This window comes from Pimephales promelas, chromosome 2, assembly GCF_988280905.1.
Source record: "Pimephales promelas chromosome 2, fPimPro1.hap1.1, whole genome shotgun sequence".
Classification (NCBI taxonomy): Eukaryota; Metazoa; Chordata; class Actinopteri; order Cypriniformes; family Leuciscidae; genus Pimephales; species Pimephales promelas.
The window spans coordinates 34503672-34526329 of record NC_142770.1 but is presented as its reverse complement, the minus strand read 5'-3'; the positions used below and the strand labels follow the sequence as shown (position 1 = coordinate 34526329).

At 38.7% G+C, this 22658-nt stretch overlaps 3 protein-coding genes across 5 annotated transcripts in view; 2 read left to right on the top strand and 1 right to left on the bottom strand.

The window, feature by feature from the left end:
• The window catches only part of LOC120475522 (ribonuclease inhibitor-like), a 457326-nt gene that overhangs the window by 167616 nt on the left and 267052 nt on the right, over positions 1-22658 (top strand). The window lies entirely within an intron of this gene.
• On the top strand, positions 988-2961 carry LOC148997254 (uncharacterized). The gene is made up of 3 exons (XM_089118777.1): positions 988-1615; positions 2057-2230; positions 2341-2961. The coding sequence occupies exons 1-3, from the start codon at positions 1577-1579 to the stop codon at positions 2926-2928; spliced, it is 801 nt and encodes a 266-aa protein (XP_088974903.1). The 5' UTR covers positions 988-1576; the 3' UTR covers positions 2929-2961.
• On the bottom strand, positions 3137-5177 carry LOC148997253 (uncharacterized). Of its 2 annotated transcripts, XM_089118759.1 has the most exons (7): positions 4986-5175; positions 4583-4714; positions 4322-4426; positions 4093-4207; positions 3934-4015; positions 3516-3680; positions 3137-3440 (listed from the first exon to the last, which is right to left on the bottom strand). In XM_089118759.1, exons 3-7 carry the CDS (start codon positions 4415-4417, stop codon positions 3182-3184), a joined length of 717 nt encoding a protein of 238 aa, XP_088974885.1. In that variant the 5' UTR covers positions 4418-4426; positions 4583-4714; positions 4986-5175; the 3' UTR covers positions 3137-3181. The 2 variants fall into 2 exon arrangements, with proteins under 2 accessions (XP_088974885.1, XP_088974891.1); XM_089118765.1 differs by lacking the exon at positions 4583-4714 and having other exon boundaries at positions 4986-5177.

The window sequence follows — 22658 nt, the reverse complement described above, 5'->3', positions numbered from 1 at the left end:
TTCTCATTCGATTTGCTGGTGTGTTTACATTTGCGAAGCCTCCAACATGGCCGCCACGTCCCAGAATGCAACGCGGCGCCCAAGCCCTATTCAGTACTTCACAGTTCACAGTCTTTGTAAAAATATAAACGTTTAGATTGTGAATGTTAATTCACTATTTTGCTATTTTGTGAATAGCAAAATTATAGCTAAAACACATTTGTTTAAACTATAGATTTTCTATGCACAAAATAGTGAATTAATAGTGATAGTGAAGATTTGTATTTGCAAACAAGCCTGCACTGGCCCTGTCCGGGCCCACTTAGGGCTAGCCTAAGGGCCCCCTGCAGGCTGCTAGCGCAGGGCCCATGAGAATTTGCTCATTGGCAAAACGTTGGGCCTGCATGGGCAGCCCTCACTAAGCCCTCACTAAACCCACACAGGGCCCGCACACTGGGCCCACAAAACGTTGGCCCTGCATGGGCAGCCCTCACTTAGCCCCAAGGAAGCCCTCACTAAGCCCACACAGGGCCCGCACCGCACACACAGGGCATCTACAACAATAGATCTAGTTCACAATTAATCTGTTTCACTATGAATAGACGCTTTCATCAGACGCGTTGCCATGGTGATGAGCTGGACCAAAGTTAACTTCCGTTCTGTTCGTTTATTAGTGTTTACTGGATAATATGGCATTGACTACAAATGCAGTGAAAGTTAAGGTGATGAGCAGGTTGTTGAGCTGTGGGGTGCAACCTGACCTAGGGAGCAAACGCAATTTTTAAAAATAAAAATGTCAAGGTTTTCATATGAGGGAGACGGCGGAATTAAAAATAGCCTATGTTTATCTGAGTGATAAGCGGTACAGTGTTTGTGTTTCCCATACATTTATTAGTGGCAGCCCACCACATTATCAGCGCTGACCGCCACATATTGATTTCCGTGTTTTTAACAATTTAAGATGGGAAAAGTTGTAATTGACTGCAGTTGCGTGCAGCGCATATTCGCAGGCTCTCTCTCTCTCTCTCTCTCTCTCTCGCAAACACATTGACAGCGGACCAGTCTGTGTATTGAATGGTTAGTATCATAAACAGCGCTGCACAGATCCATCCAACATGTGGTCAATGTGGAGACCCGCCTTAAAAAAAAGGTTAGCAAGCATGTAAGAAGCCTAGCTAATAAGGAGAGCTATGTTATTAACCTTATCAAACCCCGCCGTCGCGCTCGCCAGTTTTTTTGAACACTGCGGTAAATCAGACACGTCGGTAGAAAAACATCTTGTCTCCAATTTTTGTTCAACAGGTCTGGTAGTGTCACATTTCAGTTTGGCCAGGTAACATTTATTTTCTTTGACTGGCAAGAAATACCAGCTACTAAGGTTATTTACTTGTTATGGATTGTCTCCGCAAGTCTGCCGGAAGTTAAAGGCACACCATGCACCTTCGGTGTTTTTGTAAAACAGCGACCCCTAGAGCCGCTGTGGTGTACTTGCAGTGTCGTAAATAGCCGCACTCGCCTTCAAACTCCCCCACCCCCCGCCCCCCGCCGCCGCCGCCGCCACCGCCACACACCCCCTCCCTGGAAAGAAGCATTGGACATGGAACAGGCACAGGTAGACTCCGAAGATTTTGATCAGGTAATGTTTCGCGATTTCACACTAATATATTATGCTACTGCAAGGTTAATATATTAATAAAAACTATATGTCTAGTGTTAGGCTGGGCTACTTTATCATCATAAAGTTGCCTATCGCGTTTGCTGGCTTACACCGTTTTTACTTGATTTCTGCTAAATTACAAGTAAACAGTCTATGCTCTAGGACAATTGTATAATTTCATTTTTTTTATTGTAATATAAACATTACAAAATGTCAAATGACATAAATAAAGTAAAATGTACGTCGCATTATTTCATAACATTGTCTGTTATGATTTCATTAGACATGTCTGACATGATTATAGCGAATTATAATAATAGTTAGTAAATTGTGCTCACTTGCATTATTTATAACCACTGGGCTTTGAAATGTTCGGATAATTATGAGAGATGTTGACCACTGTCCTCACGATAATCGCAGGAATCAACATCAACAGCGTCGTCTGATATCCCTCAGGCGATTGGGGCCAAAACAAAGAAAAAGACACCTCAGCGGAGGAGGACGTCAAAAGGGTGGAAGGGCGCAAAAACTCTCGACCCTGAGGAGCAGCTGAGGCTACAGGAGCTGCGTTCAAGACGTGCATCCGAAATGAAGGTTTGTTTATTATTGGTCAAGACGCTATTGTAGATACATCAGCCTTATTAATAATAATAATATATATATATATATATCAAAATATAATAAGTAATTGTTTTGCATTGTAGGTAAAATTGCATTCCCTGGAGTCTGTGCAGAAGGACAGGCTGTTGGATACAATTCTCACAAGGTTGCCAGGTCTTATGTTCGACGTGATGGCCATGTTTGAGGTATCCCAGAGCCCTGACCCTGTTGGAGATGTTCTGCATTGGTGCACTTGCACCAATTGCAGAGAAATGGACACAGACCTGGAAAGGCGTTGCTGTCGCCAGATCCCTGAAAATTGCATAAGCAACATGGCACACATGGAGTTCTATGTGTTGGATGAGGGGGTGTTGCGGCTGTCCCGTGCAGCCTGGAATGATATTTTTGCTGTTGATGACAGCCAGGAGCCGGGTGTAGAACAGCGTCAATATAGACATGCTGCCTACAGACAGTTTGTGCTGTGGCAGCATGGCCGCCTGGGTGTGGGCAACAGAGTGGTGATCCCCAGCTGTTGTGTCTGGAAGATAAGGATCAAATTCCCCGACCCAAGAGGACAATATACAGGATTTCGTGTGCGCCGCCTTCATTATTTTTTTTTTATTTTTTTTAATACACTTATACAGATAGTACTACACAACATCTTATGTAAAAAAACTTTTTTTGAATGTTAATTTAATGTTTTATTATTAGTTACCTCTACAATTTTGAAGTTTACTTATATTTATTTAAATTTTTGATATTAAGTTTACATATATTTATTTATATTACTTATAAATATATATTATTATATTATATATATTTTATTTATTAGTTTAACTTATTTAAAATTTAAAAAAAATTGTTTGCATGAAAATAAAGACATTGTTCAAAAAGTTCAATAGTATGCTTCTTTTATTACAAATATTTACAAGGACCAGATTACAGTCAGTGTGGAGGAATGTGTCCTCTTTCGATGTAGGCCTGCACTAGTTCTGCAGTGGGTGGTGGCAGTACATCAGCTAGCAAACCCCTGCGCCTTGGATCATCGGACCTGAGCGTCTGTTTGCGGGGAAGGCCTCTCCCACTTGCAATCCTTCTCCCAATAATGGACTTCTGGAGGTCTTGTATGTAGCTGTACTGCTTCTTCTCCTTTGTGGTGTAGACACTCCAGCTTTTTGATTTTTTATTGAAGTATCTTCTATATCTGTAAAGAAAGTGTAGATTTTAGTATAGTGATTTCAAAATTTTTCAAAGTGCTGATGTTACAGTAAATACATACATTTTGTGTCCATCCTTGTTACGGGCTGGCTGGCGATGATTGTGGTTATTGTAATCCAATGCAGCAAGCAAAACTCGCGTCCTGTATACAGGTGGGCTGTAGGCGAAGCGCTTTGCCGCATACATCAGTATATGATTTTGGAAGCTTTCCAAATCAGAAGTGGTCCTGGAGGGAAAGGAAGGAGGCACACAATAGCAACACTTCTTACCACAAAGGCAAAAGACAAACACTGTTCAGCCACAATTTCTAGCCTACATTCAACATAGTTTTATAAAAATGTACAACAAAAACACATCTATCAGAACTGTGAATGAAGTAGAACATGGCTATGCATAAGTGTAATTGAAGTATTTACATTTTAAAATAAATACAATTGCTACTTTAGTGCATTTGTAATTGCATGACAGTTGATGCATACCTGAAGTTGATGAACTTCTTCACCTGGCTCAACCAGCGCTTGTCAAGCACGATTGCTGTAAGTGCCTGATGAGCTGCTGAACCTGTAATCACATATCAAAGAGAGTAAAAATCACAATCGCTGAGCAAATGAACATCAGGTGGCTAAAATTGTTCAAACCTTCCTGGATCCATGGCTTGTTTTGGCTGCTTTCATCCAGAGGCTCATGATCACAGCATCCAGTTGCCCACGAATGTTGATTGCGGACATGGTGTAGGACACCATGCCACATCATCTGTAGAAATGCACCAACATAGATTACTGTACATACAGCTAGCCTAGAAACAAAAATTTTCTGCATGCACAAAGAAATTTTTTTACAGCGACATTACAAAGACTTATAAAATACCTTGAACTGCTCCTCGGACAATGATTGCTTACAGCAATACCAAAAGTGGTTAACGATGTCCTTCATCCAGGCTAGAATTGAATTCTGATTTTTCATTGTGCCAGCCTGATTGAATGATACAAAGGAAACAAAGCCAAGGTTAATATTTGGCTTCAAAAATTTTAATTACCAAGACAATAATGCAAGTCAAAAGAATCAGTCTTCATCTTTAAGGGCATAGAACAGTTGTAGAATACTGTATAAATTACGATGATTACATACTCGTCGCAACTTTTTTCCAAGATTTTTGGCAGCATGCCATATGTCAATGTAACTGGTCTCTTTTCTGCGTTGTGTTTTTCATTCACGTGGGAAGAACAGGACAGGACTCAGCAGTTTCAGCGATCTTTTATTCTGATGCACAAATAAAATGTAATCAGCCTCTTAGTGAGAATCGCCCTCTCTAGCTCTATAAAACAAATGTGATGTACACTTGTCACATGCTCTCATTTCACATTTAGGCCCAGATGTTAAAACATCACTTAATCGGGACAAAATTACGGAAATAGCCACACAGATAAGTAAAATAACATTATACACAGGAATTAGATTGAAAATTTAGACATAAAAGCAACAATTAAGATTACGATTAAAGATGATTATCAGGAGCCTAAAATAACCTCACCTCTCACTGCATCACCAGTGCAAAGAGGAAGAGGAGGAGACAGAACAGGAAATTATATTGACTCATGACATCACATCAATTAAAGGGAAAGACACTCGACTTCACTTAGGCAGTAATATCAGGTATATGTCAACAAACAATTTTGTGGGAATTCTAATAAACTATAAATACATTTAACAGTACACTTTATGTACCTGTTACATCAAGAGAGTGGTGAATATTTTTGTAGCGCCCACGCTTTGGATCTGAAACCCAGTGGTGGAATGTAACGAAGTACAAATACTTCGTTACTTTACTTAAGTACATTTTTCACGTATCTTTACTTTACTTAAGTAGAATAAATAGTGCATACTTTTTACTTTTACTTCGTTACATTTTGCAGCAATTATTATACTTTCTACTCCACTACATTTCTACAACTTCTGTTACATTTTCGTTACATTTTCTGATCAGTTTTTCCCCTGCCAAAACGTAATCTGACCGTCCGTTCGTTGCACGTTTGTCTCACCAGTGACGTTTGGTTGCCATAGATACAGTATATCAACCCGGTCACACAAAATGCGTCTCACACGCAGTGTGTTTATCATGCAACTCATACGCGAAAATTTGTTTTTACGTGCATAGGAAACACACCGTGTGTAATATATGTTTGGTTTGGTTAGGATTATGGCAAGCCAAGAGGTTCAGAATGACACCATAAATTAATCGCGTTTACTGCCAAACATAGTTATTAACATATAGTAAGGATAAGCATGATGTGTATATTGCCTAATTGCAAGCTTGTTTCAGAAATGGTGACATTTTTTTCCATCATTATTGAACATCATTATAGCAGTATTAGGTTGAATGAGTTAGAATGAAATGTTTTATTAATCATTAGAAAATAGACATTAAGATAATAAATTGTTATGCAAGTACTTTTACTTTTAATACTTAAAGTACATTTAAAATAAAGTACTTTTTACTTTTTACTTAAGTATGGTTGTCATTGTGTTACTTCTACTTTTACTAAAGTAAATATTTATCTGGGTATTTGTACTTTTACTTAAGTACTGAGATTCAGTACTTCCTCCACCACTGCTGAAACCAATAATAACGCATTTGTAATGACACAATTATTAGTAGAAGAAAAAAAAAAAAAAAAAAATCGATGGCTCTAGAAATTACATCCAAAAACTTATCCTTACCTAGCAAGGCAGAGATTTGTGGGTGGGCATCCGTGACAACTTCTTTTACCGGAATTTCCTGGATTAGTGAGTCCATGGTCCTGATGAAACACTCCTTCTCCATAATCACGGAATTCCTGTTTGTTTCACGCTTGTCTACGGTGACAATGTGCACAATGTCTCTTGACTCTTGAGTGCAGTATTGGGCACAGTGTCCTATTAAAAAAAATTAATAAATTCAGCCGTCAGCATGTGGACTGTACACATGCAATTATACAATATGATCAAAAACATAGTACCTGGAGAGTCCATTCTGCCATCACCTAGAGCAGCCTTTCTCAAACTTTTTTCAGTCAGGGCACCTTTCAAAAGTGCATAAAATCTCAAGGCACCCCAGTGTAAAATATAATTTAAAAACACTGCATAACCCAAATGTAAATGCAAATGTCTTGTTTAGTTAGACAGAACAGTAATGAACATAGCATAATATGAACTGTAAATAACAATAATAATAAAAACTGTATAGTACCTTTAAAAACAAAGGTTAGCAAGGTAATTCACAAAATAATTAATCAGAGACACAAATGCCATAAAACCGTAAGAGGTGGACCGCCCAATACAAAAACCCAATAACAAATCCAGACCAGGAGAACTCAAATGAAGTGCAGGATGCAGTTAAAATAAAATAAAAAGGGAAAGACATTAATATACATACATACATACACATATATATATATATATATATATATATATATATATATTAGGGGTGTAACGGTACACAAAAATCACGGTTCGGTACGTACCTCGGTTTTAAAGTCACGGTTCGGTACGTTTTCGATACAGCAAAAACAAAGAAATGCCAGAGAAATTTCCTATTTGTTTAAAGAAAAAATATTTTTAAATAAGTGTGAGTTTTCCTAGATCTTGAAACTTTCAGGTTTATAAATGGGGGTCATCTTTGAAGGATGAACAAATAATGTTTTGGTCATCACATTAAAAATAACATTTAAATATATATTTATTTATATAATATTTGAATTTTGAAGTGATGGAAAAAGATGTGTGAAGTACTTGAAAGCATTTCACCATTCCAGCCAAACTGGTTACAGTTAGTGTTATGTGGACGTAAAGTACTAGTTCATTCACGGCACAATGTTTCTCCTGGTTTCCATGACAGCGCTGTTTGATCTAATAGAGATCTACGGTTAATAACGGAGAAATGTGAATGCATCTCACTAGATCTCGCAGCGATGTTATTACCTCAGTGGCGAATTCAAATGTTTTCTTTACCGGATCTCTTAGCACGGTGTGGTAACAGTGTTGCTTGATCGAGATCGGCTCGCGCTGCACAGATGTTGCTGGTCCGAACTGATAAACGATCCGTGAAGCACATAACGAGCAGCGCAGTTTCGTTCTGCTTTCATTACGCTTGCCATTTGGATGTTGCGCAACGTTGTGTTGGCCGCGTCAGCACGAATTTTGCCGGCAAGAAAAATGGTCCAAGCAATCGTTCGGTTTGTATGCGTACCGAACCGGAAGCCTCAAACCGAAACGGTTCAATACGAATACATGTACCGTTACACCCCTAATATATATATATATATACAATGCAATACGAAAAAGATGCATGTTAAAAAATGCACCAGAGATAAGCAGGAATGTTTTTCCATAGTGCTTGTTTTTTTTTATCCGTGCCATGCACATGCACACACACACACACACACACACACACCCACATACACACACAGCCACACACACAAACAATAATCCACAACGAGAGAGGGAGAACGATCTACATGCGTGCATGCAGCGCGTATACGCGCTTACACAAGCCGGGGGTGGGGGTGACCACAATCGAGACGTGAGCCTGGTGCGACGCACACAGCCGCCCTATCCTGGCAGGGTTGGATGAGAGGTGGTCAGGTGTCTTTTAAGTTTGCGGAATCATCCCTTGGTTTGATAGTTTCATCCCATATATTAGACACAACGGGAGAGGGCATGTTGCATCCCCAGTACTGAGGAAGTAGGCTGAGGCTCCATTTCACAGAAAAACTGTCCGGTTCGTGGGGGGGATTTTCTTTTCAAAAAAAAAAAAAAAAAGATCTATGATGCTGTAACTAAAGTGACCTAAATTTACGTTTATTTTTACGTTTCTGTCAGTCTGAGGTGTTGTTGCTATAACGCGTTGCTATGGATTGCGTCACTTCCGTCAAGTTTCGTGTCTTGCGAGATGGATTTTTATGCTTAATTTTATATATTTATCTAAAATGAATTTACAATTTTATTAATACGTTCATATGTTTAAAAAGAAGAATGTAAATATGTAAATTTAAATATATTTATATATGAAATGTCAGTTGTTTATTTATTTATTTATTTTTTTTAGCCTACGTAATTTTTTGGCGGCACCCCAGACACAGTCAGGGGGCACCCCAGTGTGCCGCGGCACCCACTTTGAGAAAGGCTGGTTTAAGAGATCACTTATATTTGATAACAGATATTCAGTGTTTACATGATATTATGGTGTATGCTACCTTATGCTATAATTCTTAAAAAAATATGTTTAGAGAAAGTTTAAAGCTGCAGCAGAAACTAGTCAAATACAGACATCAAGAATCAGCATATGACTCTCAACAATGGTGGCAATTGGCAAAGCTTCATGTCTCTAGTATAAAGCTTATCCATAAGTCCCAGCATGCATTGCGGTATGAAATTTTTCGTTTGTCACCATTATTGAGATCCATACGCTGATTCTTGATATCTGTGTTTGACTGGTTTCTGCTGTAGCTTTAAACTTTCTTTGTCATTCTGCACTTTTTGATTGCTGGATGTAGTTTCACATAGTGATGGCCAAATGAAGCTTTTGTGAAGCACTGAACCACTTGAGCCAATTGGTTCAAAAATGGGTTCATTACTCGAAGCTTCAGTTGCAGCGACCTCTTCTGGCGGAAAAGCAAGGCTGCAATTAATCAGTCAAATTAATCAGTGAGCAGTATTGGAGAAACTACTTTAGTTCTGAAGCATCTTTGCTAAGATCACCCTTGGATTTTTAACTATATTTCCTATGAAAACTATTTTATGCACACGCTAATGCTGAGAATAATGTTCTATTTACAAATAAAAATTGATAAATGTATGTTTTGTTTTATTTAGGAGAGAGTGCTGGAAAAATATGGCATAGGTTGGGTGTGCTTGTGTAAATGGCAGGGTGTGATTTTTGGGATGGGGAACACTCAAAGATTTTTATTGAGGTACATTATTTTTTCAACAGTTTTTGGACTGAGTCGGTTTCTTTTTTTGCTCACAACCTCTCCAGACTTGGAAAACACTCGCTCACAAGGAACAGATGATGCTGGCGAGACGCGCCGTTCCAGTGAATCACCTGATTGGACCGCAAACAAGCCTAATGATTCATTCAGGCAATGAAGCACTTGCTGCTTCGGACGTCATATGTCACATGATTTTTTTCGCACCAAAGCAAGCTTTGAAGCAGTGGTTCTCTAGGTTTGTAGTTCAGGGTTTCGAAGCACGTATCGAAGCTTCAGCGTCACACTGCCATCACTACTATATTGTACTGTGTTTGTGTCCGTTTCATGAGAAAGATAATGCTATGCTCTGATAGCGTTAGATCTAAACAAGCTTAGTTAACTAAGTTGACGAGGTACCTGTGAGACAAAGTTAACATTTTAGACTTACTTAAAACATCGCTTTAGAAGATGTGTCCATTTGTGTTTACTTTATCTGACTTTAAACATGTTTGAATTTGAAGTATAAATCGCGGGCTGGTATTTAATGTGAGTAATGTTATTCTTCCCGGTTTGCCGTGGGGCATTCTGGGAAATGTAGTTCCAGCTACTGCTTGTATGGGTTTGGTAGGACTTGATTATGGTGCATAGTGAAGTGTGAGGCATGTACATAAAAATTACGTGTTGATGATTACTGTTATTATTATGGTGTATTTATAGTGATTATTATTATTATAAATGTTTTGTATTTTGATTAATGTTATTTATTTTTTGCATATTGTTATTTGAATTATGTATTAACTAGTATACACATGAAAGTTTAAATGTTGTATTTTCTTATCTTCTCAGGTTTGTTACCTGGTTGTTTATTTGTGAAATAAAACAAATAAAGTGAAATCCTGAGTAATATCCATCCTTTGTGCACTGGGTTGCCCTTTCCGTGGGGAGAACACGGAACAGTATGGAGGACTGATCCAGCTCTCAAATTTAATCAAAAATATCTTCATTTGTGTTCCAAAGATGAACGAAGGTCTTACAGGGTTGGTACAGCCTGGGGGTGATTAATTAATGACTTAATTTTAATTTTTGGGTGAACTAACCCTGTTAGCAGCCCCTAAATTAATAACTAATGATGTTTGCAATGGAAGTGAATAAATCAAAATCAACTTTAGCTTGACAATAACTTTATTCTAGAGTTGCTGTATAGCCAAAAAAATCTATGTTACTTTAATTTCCCATTATCATTGTAAAGCTGCTTTAAAACAATCTATATATTGTTAAAAACGCTGTATAAATGAAGCTGACTTGACTTTAGCATATTTCTTAAGTGTAACAAAGCTTATTTATTACCAAAGTATTTCTAGTATACTTTTTTAAATATATTGAAGTAGGCTTGTTTTTAGAATATTTCTTAAGTGTAAATAAGCATATATCCGATTGTATTTCTAATACACTTTTTAGAAATATATTAAAATACAATTCAATATATTTTTAATCCATTTAAAAATATCCATTTAAGCATGTTCTAAATACAAATGTACTACATAAACATAATATTTAAATTTCAAGTATTTTTTAAGAATGTCTTTTTCACCTGAAAAGTTTATTGAAATCATTAAATTAAAGATGCTATGGCCATCCTAAATCAAATGCTTGAAAAAATAAACAAAAAGGTCAATATAATTTTGAAATTTATTTATTGAAACTTTGCTTGAACAAAAAGTAATCTTAAGTGCACAATACATATGTTAAATAAAATCTTTGAAGCAAAACCCAACCTTATATACTATATTGTGCTTTTACACAAACATAAATTCATTATTTTTCACATCAAAAAACATCTGTTTATATATAAACAATTGGATATATTATCAAAAACATAAAAAAGTCCCTTCAAAATGTACATCATCTATGAGAAAGATCTATATCAGTATTACTAAAATAAACTGAAGTTTACCCCATGTTACATAGCCAAAAAAAAAAAATTAATAGTCTAAATTATACTTCCTCAAACTCCATATTCACATTTTCAAAAATGTTATGAAACTCTACAACCTCCTCATCGTGAACACTATTTACAGTATCAGTACTGCAACTGCCATCTTTGTTATCATGCACATCTAACTGCACAACTATTGTGCTGGCAGCTGTTGTGCTGGTTGTGTTGGCAGATGTTGTGCTCAGACATGCTGTGCTACAACTTGCTGTGATGCAATCTTCAGACCTGTTTTCTTCATTGTCTGCAAATCATTCCTTGACACATTTCAACCCTTAGCCTTTCCTGACTCAAAATCTTTGACGCCAACTCATCAGACTCATATCTAACACCTGTCTGCAAACTAAGCAACTTGCAAAACACATCATGTTCTAGATGCATTTTCTGGTTTCCTGAACCTTTCCTCGAAACACTGATATTACTTTTGAAGTTTTACAGTATGCCATACACAGCACACACCGTGTCATCAGAGTTTCATGGTTCACACACTGCAAAGTGTGATTCTGTGGACACAGAAACTCCACCCTTACGTCACAGTCAATAATCTCCCCAACGATAATTTCCCTGTCTTCCATTGCCCCCTGTGCACAAACACCACAGTCATCAATAAGTGAAACTACACTCTGCATGGTTGTGCTCAGACAAGGTCTCTGATTAAACAACCTCACAGAGACATTCTGAAACTTGTACCACTTCCCAATTTCCACATCTTTTTCACCCCAAACAGTCAAAACCAGTGTCCTGGTTTTATCAGCCACCATGTAACTTCTTTGCCTCATTCTGCATCGGCTCCTGGTCATGGTTTCCTCCTGGAAAATCATATCCAGGATCTTCACCGACACAGAAACCTTAAAATTAATAGATAAAATTGAGTCAATAAAGGTATAATGCAGTTACAATAAGAACACAAGCTATACATTATTCAAATTCGTTAATAAATATACAAACACAACCTTAGCATATATGAAATATTCAGAAAGTACAAAGTTCTCTAAGAGTGCAATTTTATAGAGTGCACAACAGTAACCACTCACATTAATTTAAGTCGTTGTTCTTTAGAACTCCTTATAACAATAAAACATGTCATTCCTAATTTTATAAAGGTGATAAAAATATTCAAACAAAATATTCATATTTAATAAAAAAACACTTACCCTTCACAGTTAATTTCATAAAAATATTATTGTTGCCTTCTGTTTTTACCTTGACCAAGTTATTATATATATATATATATATATATATATATATATATTATATATAACCTCAAACACTAATATGCGACCTCTCTTAAAAGTTATCAACTACTACTCAACTACAAATTTCTTTAACATCTTTCAGAAACCTACACTGCACAAAAATTAATAAAATAACTTTAACAAAATTATTACACTTACCCTCTGATATTCCCTGACATCCTGATGAATTTCATCTAAAGATTTGATGACATCCTGCTCAAGCAGTTTGTCATCAAAAGCAAAAGCAAGTTTTTGGACAATAGACAATTTGGACCGTGTATTGAACAACACATCTGTAACAAAGTTCAGGGAAGAAGGAGGCAGGAACCGGATCATAATAATAAAATAAAACTTTATTTAAACAAAATAAACAAACAAATTACCTGCCAGCAGCCCCTCGCGGACGACTGCTGGCTACCCAAAATAAAACATAAATACCGGCCAGCAGCCCCTCACGGACGACTGCTGGCTTACCAAATAAAATATAAAATACAAACAAAAGCAGGCCTGTTCCTCTCTTGATCATCCACTCCGTCGCTCCCCCTTTATGGCTCCGCTCCTTCGTGAGAGATGCGAGACCGGTGTGCTTCACAGGTGCTGCTCATTAGCAATCGCACCACCGGCCTCGCGACTTTCTCTCACGTCCCTCGGCCGTCCTGCTCACCACATACCCCCATCACCCCTCACAGGCCGGGGGGTACACCCGAGACTGTGCCTACTCCCCCCCCCGGCGGCGGCGATCCCTGGGGGGTATGGATCGACGAGCCGAGGGAAACGGAGACGGAAGCACGAGGAGCGACGGACACGAGAGAGGGGAGAGAGAAAAAAAAAATTGGTCCGGCTACTACAACGCGCTGCCATCTTATCCCTCAGCAGCTGGGCGATCTCCTCCGCGGTGCCTGGCGGCGACGCTGGATGGCCCTCGGTGGACGCCTCGACGCTCCCCCGCCCCCGGTGGACGGCGACGGCTCCTCGGGCTCTGGCAGACGGCAGGAGTCCCCCGCTCCCTGCTCCTCCCCTTAACTGGCGGATGGCAGCAGGCTCCGGCCCACGGCAAGCGGCGGTGACTCCTCCTCTCCCTCCCGGAAGGCAGCCGCCCCTCCATTCCCAGGCGGTCGGCGGCGAGCTCGGGCGTCCCACCGGCAACGCACCCCAGCGCCCCGCCTCGAGCGTCCATGGCCGCGAGTCCCCCGCTCCCTGCTCCTCCCCATCTGCGGCGGACGGCAGCAGGCTCCGGCCCACGGCGAGCGGCGGCGACTCGCGCACCATGCTCGATTGCACCGCGAATTCCCCACAGCGGCAAGGACCCTCGGACAGCGCGTTCCTCTCTCTTCCCGGGTTTCGCCACCAGTGTAACAAGGTTCAATGTGGGTTGTAGAGAATCGAGGCGAATCAAACGCAACTTAATCAAATTAATCTCTCATGGGATTAATTCACATGGCTTCAACACTCCAAGTTCTGGAGCCCACATTCCAGAGTCACGGAACGACTCCGTGCTGTCTGCAGATAAGGACTTTTATTGCCCCACAGGCCCAAGAGATGGGCACTAAACAGGACGAACGTGTCAATATGGTAATGTTACTAAGACAAATCTGCTCCAAAATGGTGGAACGAGAGGCTCACATCAAAGACCCCTCTGATGCCCTGACAGAGATGTTCCACAGAACACCTTTGCCTCGTCCCCCTTCGAGTTGAACTCTCAGTAACCTTACGATTGAGATCGGAGATCTCACACATAAAATCATATAAACTCACCACAGAACAATTCTTGAACTTTTAATCAAACCTCACAAGTCTCATTGCTTTCTGCAATTCATGTGTTGTTTGTTAATGCTTAGATCACATATGAATCATGTAATTGTTGTTAACTATTAACTCTTGTAATTGTTATACAACCATTAGAAGTGTGAATGCCTCATTTACTCTTAAACGAATCGTATTCTCCTAATTCCAAAGATGGCTTGATTGAAATCTGCGTAAAAGGTTTTGTTTTATTATTATAATTATCATAAGGTTAAAACGATGGTCTTTTGTCTCTGCTAAGTGCTGGAGACCAGCTCACAGACCATGCATAAATTATGATAAAGCAAGAAGTAGATCCGCCTCCAATTGGCCAGAAGCTTCTTGGAGGTTGGACTAGAGTTTAAGTTAAAGATCCGAACAAAGGACCTCATGATCAGATTTTTGTAGATTTTAGAAGATTTCAGATGATTTTTGTTTAGATTTTTGTTCAGTTCGTTCAGTTCTGTAACTGTTAAGTCCGTGCCTCTCTCTAAAACCAGCAAGAGAGTGTTCTGTTCGTGCTTATCTCTGAAACAAAGAACGTGTTCGCATGCTTCTACATCGACTAGACCAAATTCGACCCGCAGACGAATAACCCATCAAGATCAGGGTTACAATTCAGCTCAGTCAAGCCATCCGACTCGTCTTACTTTCATTTCTTTTCTTTATTTCCTTTTTCGTAAAAGTCTCGTTTTAAAGTTAAGTTTGCAACGCGCTTCGAACTGGAAAAGACTCTCATTCGCTTGCTAATCACACGTGACCAGCGGCGAAACTTCCATCCCTGCACTTCAAAGACAACAAACCACGCAACGGACCCGGCCGGGAAACCCCCCCTTCGACGCGACGCAGACAAAGGGAATTCCCTCAGCCACTACAAAGCGCAAGTACTCCAGGCTCCAACTGAACTGGTGCTTTAATGTTAATTGAATAACCTCTCTAAGAAACGAAGGTTCAAATTAATGCTTGGTGGTCCTTTCAGGTTATGTCTTACGTGCATATAGAAAGTTGAAACTTTCTCTCACTCTTTCCAACTCACTCTTTCCCTTTCGCGACTGTATGAATGTGTGTGTGCGTGATTATGTTTAGACCTTAGTTTTGTGCTTAGAATAGCTAATAAAGTCTTGTCCATATATTTGAAAAGATAAATCTTCTTGTGTCGTGTTTGCACATTTAATGTCTTGTACTGTTCGATTTAAAGTTACCTTGCTAAGAAGACATAGTGTTTCACTATAGATTTGGTTATAATTACGGCCCGTTCAAATGAATTCTAAGCGAGTCATTTGCTCGGTTCAGTGATTCGGTTCCATAGATTCATTGCAAATCAATGAATCATTTCCCTTTGAGCTAAATTGGCCTTCGGCCCCCTTAATACATTTTATGTATATTATTATATGTTGCATTTGCTACAGGGTGATGGAAGAAGACACAGGGGTCGGCGAATGCTGGAGCTCGTGTGCTTTTTATTCAATAATATAATACTCTTTCCACAGCGCCGTAGCACTCACATTAAAGTCAGACAGTCACCAACACACAAACTCTTTCCTGCTGATCACAGCTTCACTCAGACACTGACGTGGCACTCTTCCCGCTGATTACAGCTTCTTTCAATTTCGAACAGCGAACAGTGTTCAGCTCCTGTCCTTCAACAGCACACAAGCTCCAGGCTCTCTCTCTACTGAAGCATCTGCCTGGCCTGCTTAAATACTCTCCCCATGCCAATCACTGAAATTACAGACAGGTGTTTATCATTTGAACTTGACCAGCTTACCTCCCAACACATTCTCACACCCCAACTCGTCACATATGGACGCTTGGGCAGGACCCCTTGGCGTCATTTATTGACGCACTGGGTATACCTTTGTCGTCATTTTTCAACGTGCAGGGTAGTCCGATAGACTTCTATAGATCTCTCAACCGGAGCCTGTAGCGTTGAAATTTGACGTCTTGGGTAAGCTCACCGCAATGGTCTGCTGAGAATGGGTCGAGAGTCGAGACTGCAATAAAAATGAATAGGCTACAATAAATGATCTATGCCAGGGCTAGTATAGTGGTGGTGATCCAACTGTTTCTACATGTTTAAAAACCCTCACAATCTGATTTCAAAGTGCCCTCAGTCTCCGCAAAGGTTTAGCGGCTTCATGTGCAACCGCATTCATCGGTGAGTTTAACAACGCTCATTGAGTTGTACAACCATTCATCGGAAAGTTTAACAACACTCAACTGCAGGTAAAGCGGCATTCAGAGGGGAGTTTAACCAAATCAACGCTAAACTGCATGTAGAACGGCATTTAACGGTGAGTTTAACAACGCTCCACGGCGTGTGCAAGTAAGCAGTTTAAGCGTTTTCTTGTCGAAGGTTAACGTTACTGGCATCCATGATATACACGTGCTTTAGAGCATGCAGGATAACGTATTTTTATCGGAGTTTTGTTTATGTTAATAAATATAAATATAATGTTTATATAAATATTATAATGTTTTTTAATTTAAATTTGTATTTTTTTTAAATCATCTAAATTAATAACGCTGACGTCACTGTATGGGGAGATCCCGAGGTCCATTGCGATTTTCCACTCGGTAAGTAGAAGAGTTAATTAATAGAGATGGATACTATTCTTAAATGTACACATCAAAAACTCTTGAATTAGGACAAGAAGTTGTGTTTAGAACCTTTAGATGTGTAAGGTGGCAATTTATTTTGACAGTAAATGATGGAAAGAGACAATATGAAAATATAGCTTGATGCTGCACCAAATGTGCAGGCCAGCAAAGTTAGTTAATTGAATTCAAGTTTTTGTCAAATTTTGTTGCATATAATCCTATGAAATAATCATGTAAGGCAATATTGTATTGTATTGATTTTTATTTAAAGGGACCATGTGCAATTAATAACATAAATGTAAACATTTGATGCATTACACCAGAGTTAGCCTTAGGCTAATTTACATCTGCTGTCCCCCGGCACAAATAAATACAGATACATACGACACAGATTAAAATATCAACACTATTCAAGAATATTTGGCATATCAAACATAAAACATCCAACATTCTTCAAGAGCATATAACATGTACTTAATAACCTCACTGACACGCACACACGCACGCGCGCACACACGCACACACACACACACACACTCACACACTAAAATCACAACATACAACGATATGTCCACCCACAACCCCTTCTCAACCCTATAATAAAAAGGTAAATGTGACTGAAAAATAATTTTACTTAATAATAAATTAGTGGATACATTGTTGCGAAAATTTTAAATGTTTTTTTTATATTATCTTTAAAGTGCCCAAACGAATCAGATGTTTTTATATTGTCTGGAATTATATTCCATTGTATTGCAGCTTTGATAGAAAAGGCTGTCTGCCCAAATGCTGAATAGCGAAAGGGTACAGTACAGCTATATACAGAATCTAGTCTAGTGGTCCTCACAGAGCCACGGTAACAGATAAACTCACGCAAACATGTGGGGGCCAGACCTTTTAAAATTTTATAAACTGTGCATAAATTTGAGAACAATCTAAAATTTTCAAAAGTTAGTAAATTATACTTCTGAAGTATGTCACAGTGATGGTGCCTGAGTGGCTTTTTGTCAAGAATTTTCAGGCCTTGTTTGTACAGGGATTCTAAGGGCCTAATTGTTGTTTGGCTAGCCTGCCCCCAGCAGGTGATACAGTATGCGATATGTGAGAAGATAAGGGCATGTAGAAAAATCTTAGCAGCCTCTATTGTTAGAGAGGATCTAATCTGTCTGTAATTTGCCAAATTGTATTTAATTATTTTTGTCATTTTCTTTATGTGTTTTTTAAAAGTCAGATTTGAATCAAGCAGCACTCCAAGATATTTAATTTCAGTCACAGTCTCAATCTGTTCACCTTTAAAGCAGATGTTTATGTCTAAGTGGTTTAGTTTAGTTTTGGAGAAGAACATGCCTTTCGTCTTACCTATATTCAAGGTAAGACAGGATTGGTCCAACCACTCGGCCACTCCAACCAAGGCGTTGGTTAATTTAGTAGCAGCTTGTTGAGCTGAAGTTGCATGAGTGTACAAGACTGTATCATCAGCATAGAGTTGTACCTCTACATCATGACAGTGCTGAGGTAAATCATTAATGTACAAACTAAATAGTAGTGGGCCTAACACAGATCCCTGAGGGACACCCGTTGTGTACCCCAAGGTGCTGGAGCGTGAGTCATTGATTTTTACACACTGCCTTCTATTGGATAGGTAAGACGAAATCCATGCTAGTGTATTGGATGAAAGGTTGAAACTAGTGTTAATTTCGTTAACGAAAACTAAACGAAAATATTTTCGTCAACGCACATTTTTCACCGAACGAAAACTAGACGAGACGAGACTAAAATCCCGACTAATAAACAATAACTGGGACTAAATCAGAAATAATTTTCGTAGACTAATAAAGACGAGACGAAAATGCAGTTCGGTAAATAAAGACTGGGCTAAAATCTATGGACATTTTAGTTCACGAACAAAGACGAGACGAAAATTACATATTATTATATGATATGGTTTTGTCAAATCCCGTCTCCTCCTCCGCCTCCTCCTCGTCAGCTCTTCCGCCACACACCCACTTTCAAACCTGGAGCGGGCGGGCACAGTCAGTCAGAGTAGCCTACACAACACGGAGCAGACAGGAGCTGGATTCACGGTGAGGCGGCGGCGACAGGTAGTGATGGCAAAATGAGGCTTCCTGAACCACTGAGACCTCGCAGCCCATTGCTTCACTCAAAGGTTCATTACTCAAAGCTTCATTCAGTATTGCTCACTAGTGACACCTAGCTACTGTGCAAAGAAATAGCAAACAAATTATTTAATTCTGAAGCGATGACCTGAGCAGACTTATGATGTCCCCTGTCCTGTTTTATTTTATTTTTTTCTTCTCACTGTTAATGTCTGTAACCTTTCATAATAATACAAATACCTGAGCAGACATTTGTCCATTGCCTGGGAATAAAATAAAATATGTATATTCTGTCTGAACTTACTTCTACAGAGACAACTCTCTCTCTCTCTCTCTCTCTCTCTCTCTCTCTCTCTCTCTCTCTCTCTCTCTCTCTCTCACACACACACACACACACACACACACACACACACATAAATGATTTGGATAGTGACAGTATGAACAATAAAAGTTACACTGTTGAGTGCAGTGCTTATGGTGGAGGGAGTGTAATAAAGTAAAGTGCAACAGAAAAGTGTGGTGTGGTAAAGGTTAAGAATTGTTTCTGGTGATTTTGTGTATTAAACTGTTATTTTTGTGCTGTGTTGTGCTTATGGGACTGGGGACGTAGAGGACCGAAGGAAGGATTAGACATTATTTTTATTGAGGAACAGAATTTTTTCAAGTGTGTTCAGGCTTAGACATTAAATATTATACAGCCATATAGTGAGGATTATTAGCTATATCAAGACAGTAAAATAATAATAAGCTCTTTCTTGCTGGCTCCATTATAAGAAAAAAGGATTAGGTCACAAAAAGCAAACAATTCCAAAAGGGCAATCCAAATCAAAAACCAGTCCAGTCCAAATCCAAAGCAATCAAAATAATCTTATCTAATTAATATAACAATACTATAATATAGCTATAATTAATACTAACAATAAACTATAACTAATCTAACCTAATAATGTAATAATATACAGCCCTAACACATATATTGCACAATAACGACGATGAAACATCTCTCTAACTCTGACTCCCTGGCGCTACTTCAACTGATTCAATTACTCCTGACAACACCCACAAGGTGGCGCGAGATTCGAACAAACGACACTAAGACCGAACCGATGACGTTTTCACACAAACCGAGGCCTCGTTTGTCATCAGTCACGTGATTTTCACGTTAACAACACAAGCCTCGAATCGCGGCTTCATCTGGCACGCCCCTTTTTGCTCGACACAAGCTCCGACGCCTCGCTTCAAATGTCACATCACTAGCGACAGGTTAAAAGTAAACATGCTTTGCACGGGGCTCGGGAGAAAGAAGAGACGTGATATATGGACACATTTTGATGATAAACTAACTAATGATGGCTAACTTTCATAGCATTTAGTATCCAGGCTGGCTATGTTGCGTTAGCTTCTTAGCACGTAGCGACCGTAGCCACTTGTTGATAGAATTGTATGTGAGGTTAAATTTATGCTAACTTAGATATGTTATACTGGCCGGGCAACTATAGTTTCAGTTACATTTGATTAAAGCAGACAGACGCTTTAAAAAGATTAGTTAAAAAGATTTCATACGTTCTAGCAATCTATGCCTTGTTTCACCTTAAATACTGTACCTTATATACCATGTGAACTAGCTGGCAGGAAAGCACTTTTGTTGTATCAGTTGGAGTTTTTTTTTTTTTCACAACATTGACCTCAAATCTATTTATTTTATTATTCTATGTGAACTAGCTTTAAACAGCCAGCACTTGTGTTAAGTTCATAATACACTTTATTTTATTTATTTGTTTCCTTTGTCAGGTGTATTTTATTTGTTTTAATGCAAGCATTTGTGTTTGTGTCTTTGAACCTTAACAATGTTCAAAATAAATATGCAAATATTGTCAGAACATCTTCCATGTCTGCATGTGTTCCTTAAAATTGTGCTTTTTTATCAAAAAGATGAGAGAAAATGTTGAAATGTGAAATAATTTTAGGAAATGTTAAATATTATCTGCTGACAAAAAAGTAAAAGGTTAAAATGATGTCCTGACTAAAACTAGACTAAAATGTTGACAGTTTTTTTTTTTGACTAAAACTAAACGAATAAAATTATGTTTTCTTGGACTAAAATAAAGACTAAAATGCTCGACTTATAGTCGACTAAAACTAGACTAAATAAAAATGGGATGATGTCGACTAAATGTGATAAAAACTAACAAGCGATGCTGAAACTGGACTAAAACTGAAACTAAATTTAAAAATGGCTGGTAAAATTAACACTAGTTGAAACTAATGAGTCTGGACTAGGGATGCACCGATCCACATTTTTTCACTTCCGATCCGATCCCGATACCTGACTTTGGATATCGGCCGATACCGATACTTTTCCGATACCAGAGCTGTGTTTGCTTTAATAGTATTTATCATTATTGTTGATTTTATATGATGCTGAAATAAACTCTTCTCTACAGGCAAGGATGATATGTACGTGTATGTATGTCAATATAAATATATATATATATATATATATATATTAAACAATAGATAGACAATTAAACAAAGATACACATTATACAGGCCTACACAGTGCTTTAATTTCAGGAAGGTCTACAAACATTATTCAGGTATGGTCTTAAAAAGAATTATAATAAAGTAATCAAAAGTAAAATAGTACTGCAAAGTTTATCATAGATAGATTTATGCTTATTAAAGCTGAAGTAATTCATTCAAGAGCTGTGAGTGATTTTCTCTTTGCCTTTGGTTGTTTGATTCTCAGTAATGTCGCAATCGTCACATTTATACTGCTGCCCCTTTAAGAACGAGTTCAGATTTCATAGTCTACTGATGCACCATATTTTCTCCCAAATATTTCCATAACTACGTTCATTTTAGACATAATAAATTGTTTAAGTGTTAATCTCCAAGCCGGTCGGTTTGACATTTTTGTGCAGGCTACATTTGATCGTTTAGACGCGCATATGAAGCCCAGATTATAATTTGCTTGTCTTGTTGCGGTCTGTTTCGGAGCGCGCCGCACTGGGAAATCTCTTGTGCAAATTTTGTACAGCATATTTATTTTTCATCAATTCTTGCACCAAACAACACAACAAGATGACATTTAATAATAGTAACAATATGTAGCCGAATCTGTGCTGTTTTGCATTGACCGCCTCCAGTTTTCACTTTGTTTTGCCTCCAGCTAGCGCTGTGACGTAACTGTGACGTCGGCGCAAAAGGGGTCTATAAAGATTAATGTTCCCACGGGTGAAAAGATACATCGTTTTAAACAAATTTCAGAGTTTTCTGAGTTGTGCATGCTCTCACACTTGTCAACAACATGCAAAGCCAGTGTCTGAAGGGGCATCAGAGTCTTGCATTTTTTACAAGTTGCCTTTGATGCCTATATGGTCCTGGCAAATGGTCAGGCAAATTCAGGTGCATCTGGTGGCAGTGGTGTCATGTCAAGGACATCCTGCAACGCCACGACGTACAGCAAGTTCTTCCCACCACTAGAAGCACTTTTGATCACTGATCCTGTATACCCCTCTGCCTCCAATG

Coding starts and splice junctions, on each gene's coding strand:
- LOC148997254 (XM_089118777.1), top strand. CDS start 1,577: ATGGAACAGGCACAGGTAGACTCCGAAGATTTTGATCAG. Junction 1,616..2,056: donor ACTCCGAAGATTTTGATCAG/GTAATGTTTCGC, acceptor CGATAATCGCAG/GAATCAACATCAACAGCGTC. Junction 2,231..2,340: donor GACGTGCATCCGAAATGAAG/GTTTGTTTATTA, acceptor TTTGCATTGTAG/GTAAAATTGCATTCCCTGGA.
- LOC148997253 (XM_089118765.1), bottom strand. CDS start 4,417: ATGAAAAATCAGAATTCAATTCTAGCCTGGATGAAGGACATCGTTAAC. Junction 4,208..4,321: donor TGTCCGAGGAGCAGTTCAAG/GTATTTTATAAG, acceptor GCATTTCTACAG/ATGATGTGGCATGGTGTCCT. Junction 3,441..3,515: donor AACAAGGATGGACACAAAAT/GTATGTATTTAC, acceptor CTTTCTTTACAG/ATATAGAAGATACTTCAATA.